Source organism: Lactuca sativa, chromosome 4 (assembly GCF_002870075.4).
Source record: "Lactuca sativa cultivar Salinas chromosome 4, Lsat_Salinas_v11, whole genome shotgun sequence".
NCBI lineage: Eukaryota > Viridiplantae > Streptophyta > Magnoliopsida > Asterales > Asteraceae > Lactuca > Lactuca sativa.
In genome coordinates this window covers 291,569,158-291,571,940 of record NC_056626.2, presented here as the reverse complement: position 1 = coordinate 291,571,940, position 2,783 = coordinate 291,569,158, and the positions used below count along the sequence as shown (strand labels likewise).

The 2,783-nt window shown below is 30.7% G+C and overlaps 1 protein-coding gene across 1 annotated transcript; it reads right to left on the bottom strand.

Annotated features, from left to right (window-relative positions):
• Nucleotides 1-1,315: 1,315 nt before the first annotated feature.
• LOC111882486 (RING-H2 finger protein ATL78) lies at nucleotides 1,316-2,138 on the bottom strand. The gene has a single exon (XM_023878854.2). The coding sequence runs from the start codon at nucleotides 2,093-2,095 to the stop codon at nucleotides 1,424-1,426; it is 672 nt and encodes a 223-aa protein (XP_023734622.1). The 5' UTR covers nucleotides 2,096-2,138; the 3' UTR covers nucleotides 1,316-1,423.
• Between the last annotated feature and the right edge of the window lie 645 nt (nucleotides 2,139-2,783).

The following is a 2,783-nucleotide window of genomic DNA, read 5'->3' as shown; positions in this document are numbered from 1 at the left end:
TTTGGTATTATTTTTTGAATATCTTGGTAACATTTGGTATTTGATGTTTTTGATTATTATGAATAATGTTCTATATAAATGAGAACTAGAGATGCTTGGATGAACATGAAATGAAGAGAGCAGCTAAAATTTTATTTAAAGTTCTGTTTTGTGAAAATTAATTTTTGATGCATATTGGAAGGTTAAACTTTTTCTATTTGTACATCATTTGCATACTTTCGATTTCTTTCTACTAAAATGTTTTCAACTGTTAGGAGTTTGATGTTATGTGGACAGTTTGTTTTTGGATGTTTTTTAATCTCTCGACAAAACATTTACAAACTGTTTTTTGTTTTTGAATGATATTTGATGTTTTTGGTAAACATTGATAGTTTTGGCATTGTAACGTTAATGTTTTTGGATGTTTTCATAGTTTTTGGCATTCTAATGTTTGGTTGTATCATTATTTGATATATATATATATATATATATATATATATATATATATATATATATATATATATATATATATATATATATATATATATATATATTTACAAATATATATATATATATATATATATATATATATATATATATATATATACAAATATATATATATATATATATATATATATATATATATATATATATATTTGTAGAATAATTTGATGATCGTAGTATTTTTGTTTTAGAATCATAATAGAAAAAAACATGATATTATATGTTTGCGATGGATCAACGATGGAAAAAAAATTATATATGAATTTTGTGACGGATTAGCAATGGAAAAAATAATGTATAAAGTTTTGAAGGGTTCAGCTCGGGAAAACGAAAAAACATGATTGAATATTTGCAACGGCTTCAGCGATAGAATAAAAAAACAAACGGAGATTTGCGACAGAACATCAACGGAATGTTGTTAACAAATTTTGTCGCCAATCTCCTGACTAATTGCATTGAGTGACCATTTGATGGAAAAACGGATCCATCGCTAAAACCCTTGCTGTGTTATTAGTCACGTTTTAATTACCTATGGAGTGTATTTGTCGCTGATCCATCGCAAACAAGTAGCGGCGGATTAATGACAGATTCGTCCCTCTCTAAAACCCATGTTTCTAGCAGTGATATTATATTATTATTAATTATTTAGTAAAACAAGTCTTTTATTTTAATACAAATGTTAACATACTTTATGTAAAGAAAAATACATTACAGTAAAATGATAACGAATTGTATTTTTTTTTATATATAGTTTAATTAGCAAAAAAGAGTTTTAAATTAAACAATTGCAAAGTTGCAACATTACATATAATTTGTTCTTGGGAAAGAACTATTGCTGTCAATGATACTTTAAATTACTCAATGAAAAATTTCTACCTATCTACCTCTATGAGTATTACAGTAATTACATTTGATTTGTTCATTTTGTGAAGATCTATAGTTACGTCTCATAATTTCGTACAAGACCTTCATGTGGTACAGGCAATATGGTTAGAATAGTAGTATTTCTTGGGCCTTGCTCTAGGGGTTGCGAAGAGGCAATGCCGCTATAGTTCCCGCCTGTGACGATCTTTTGACATGTTTCAAGTAAGGAGTTCCTGCAAGTTGGACAAGATGAATGTGAACTCAACCATTTATCAATGCAACGCACATGAAATCCATGGTTGCACTTGGGCAGTATTTTTACTAGCTCTCCAGTTGAAAAATCACCCAAGCATATCACACATTCCTTGTCCAATCCTGGTAGCTTCAGTCCTTCCCAATAGCTGACTGTTGGGAAAGTCTTTAATGCCTTTTTCTTGATTCCAGTGTTGGCTTTAACTAAAGTACTTTCCTGGCTACCGCTGCTTTCTGAACTAAATAAGCCCGTGCATCTTAATACGAACCTGATGATGGAGTTCAACGCTAGTGAACAAATCAGAGCGCATAGCAGCACCGACAGCACCATCACCACATTCGCATCAAAGTTGCTATGTTCTGTATGTGGGCTTGACGGTGATGGAGCTCTCACAGCAGTCGTTGGTTGTTGGTATGAATAAGTGTCAAGTAGAAGTTTTCTTGAAATAAAATGCTTCATTTCATTCTCAAAGAGCTCAGTAGATAGTCTTGACATGTTAAATTGTTTGTGAGTAATGATCAAGGTTTGTTTAGATGAGAATTCCATGTATGACCAACATTTAGGTATATATAGAGGGGTGATTAGAGTAGGGTCCCGCGTTGTGTATTTTAATAATAAAAAAAGAGAGTATGTAGTATAGGATTTGAGCCACCATCTGGGATTTTATCTCGACGCTTTTGTAATAAATATAATCTCCAAAAAGAAGAGTATATTAGTATAGTATTTGAGCCACCATGTGGGATTTATCTATTGTCTTTGTAATTTATATGATCTCCACCATTTAGATCTTCCACTAAGGTATGTGTAAAAGTGTAATTATTTAATAAATGGTTTCTCTATTTATATTGGTCCCACGCACGTTCTGCAAGCCAAATAATGCTATGTGTGATGCCGTTAAAATAAAATATAAAATTAGTATCTATTGTCTTCTTTTTTACCATTGAAGTATGGTTGATGCTTCGGTAACTTATTTGATAAGCACCGTTTTTTCTCCTGTTTCATGAAACGTTTTTAATTTAATAGTTGAATGAATACATATGTTTAATTAAGGAGAACCTCAAATTATGTGAGAACCTATAAACCTCTCATAGACGTAGATTACAATTCATATGTGGCTGTAATTTAACTGATATATTAGCTGTGTAAAGTAGAGGGGTTTACGGTGTCGTGCAGACAGTTAATA

Excerpts from the sequence above, each read along its gene's own strand:
- LOC111882486 (XM_023878854.2), bottom strand. The coding sequence starts at position 2,095 with ATGTCAAGACTATCTACTGAGCTCTTTGAGAATGAAATGAAGCATTTT.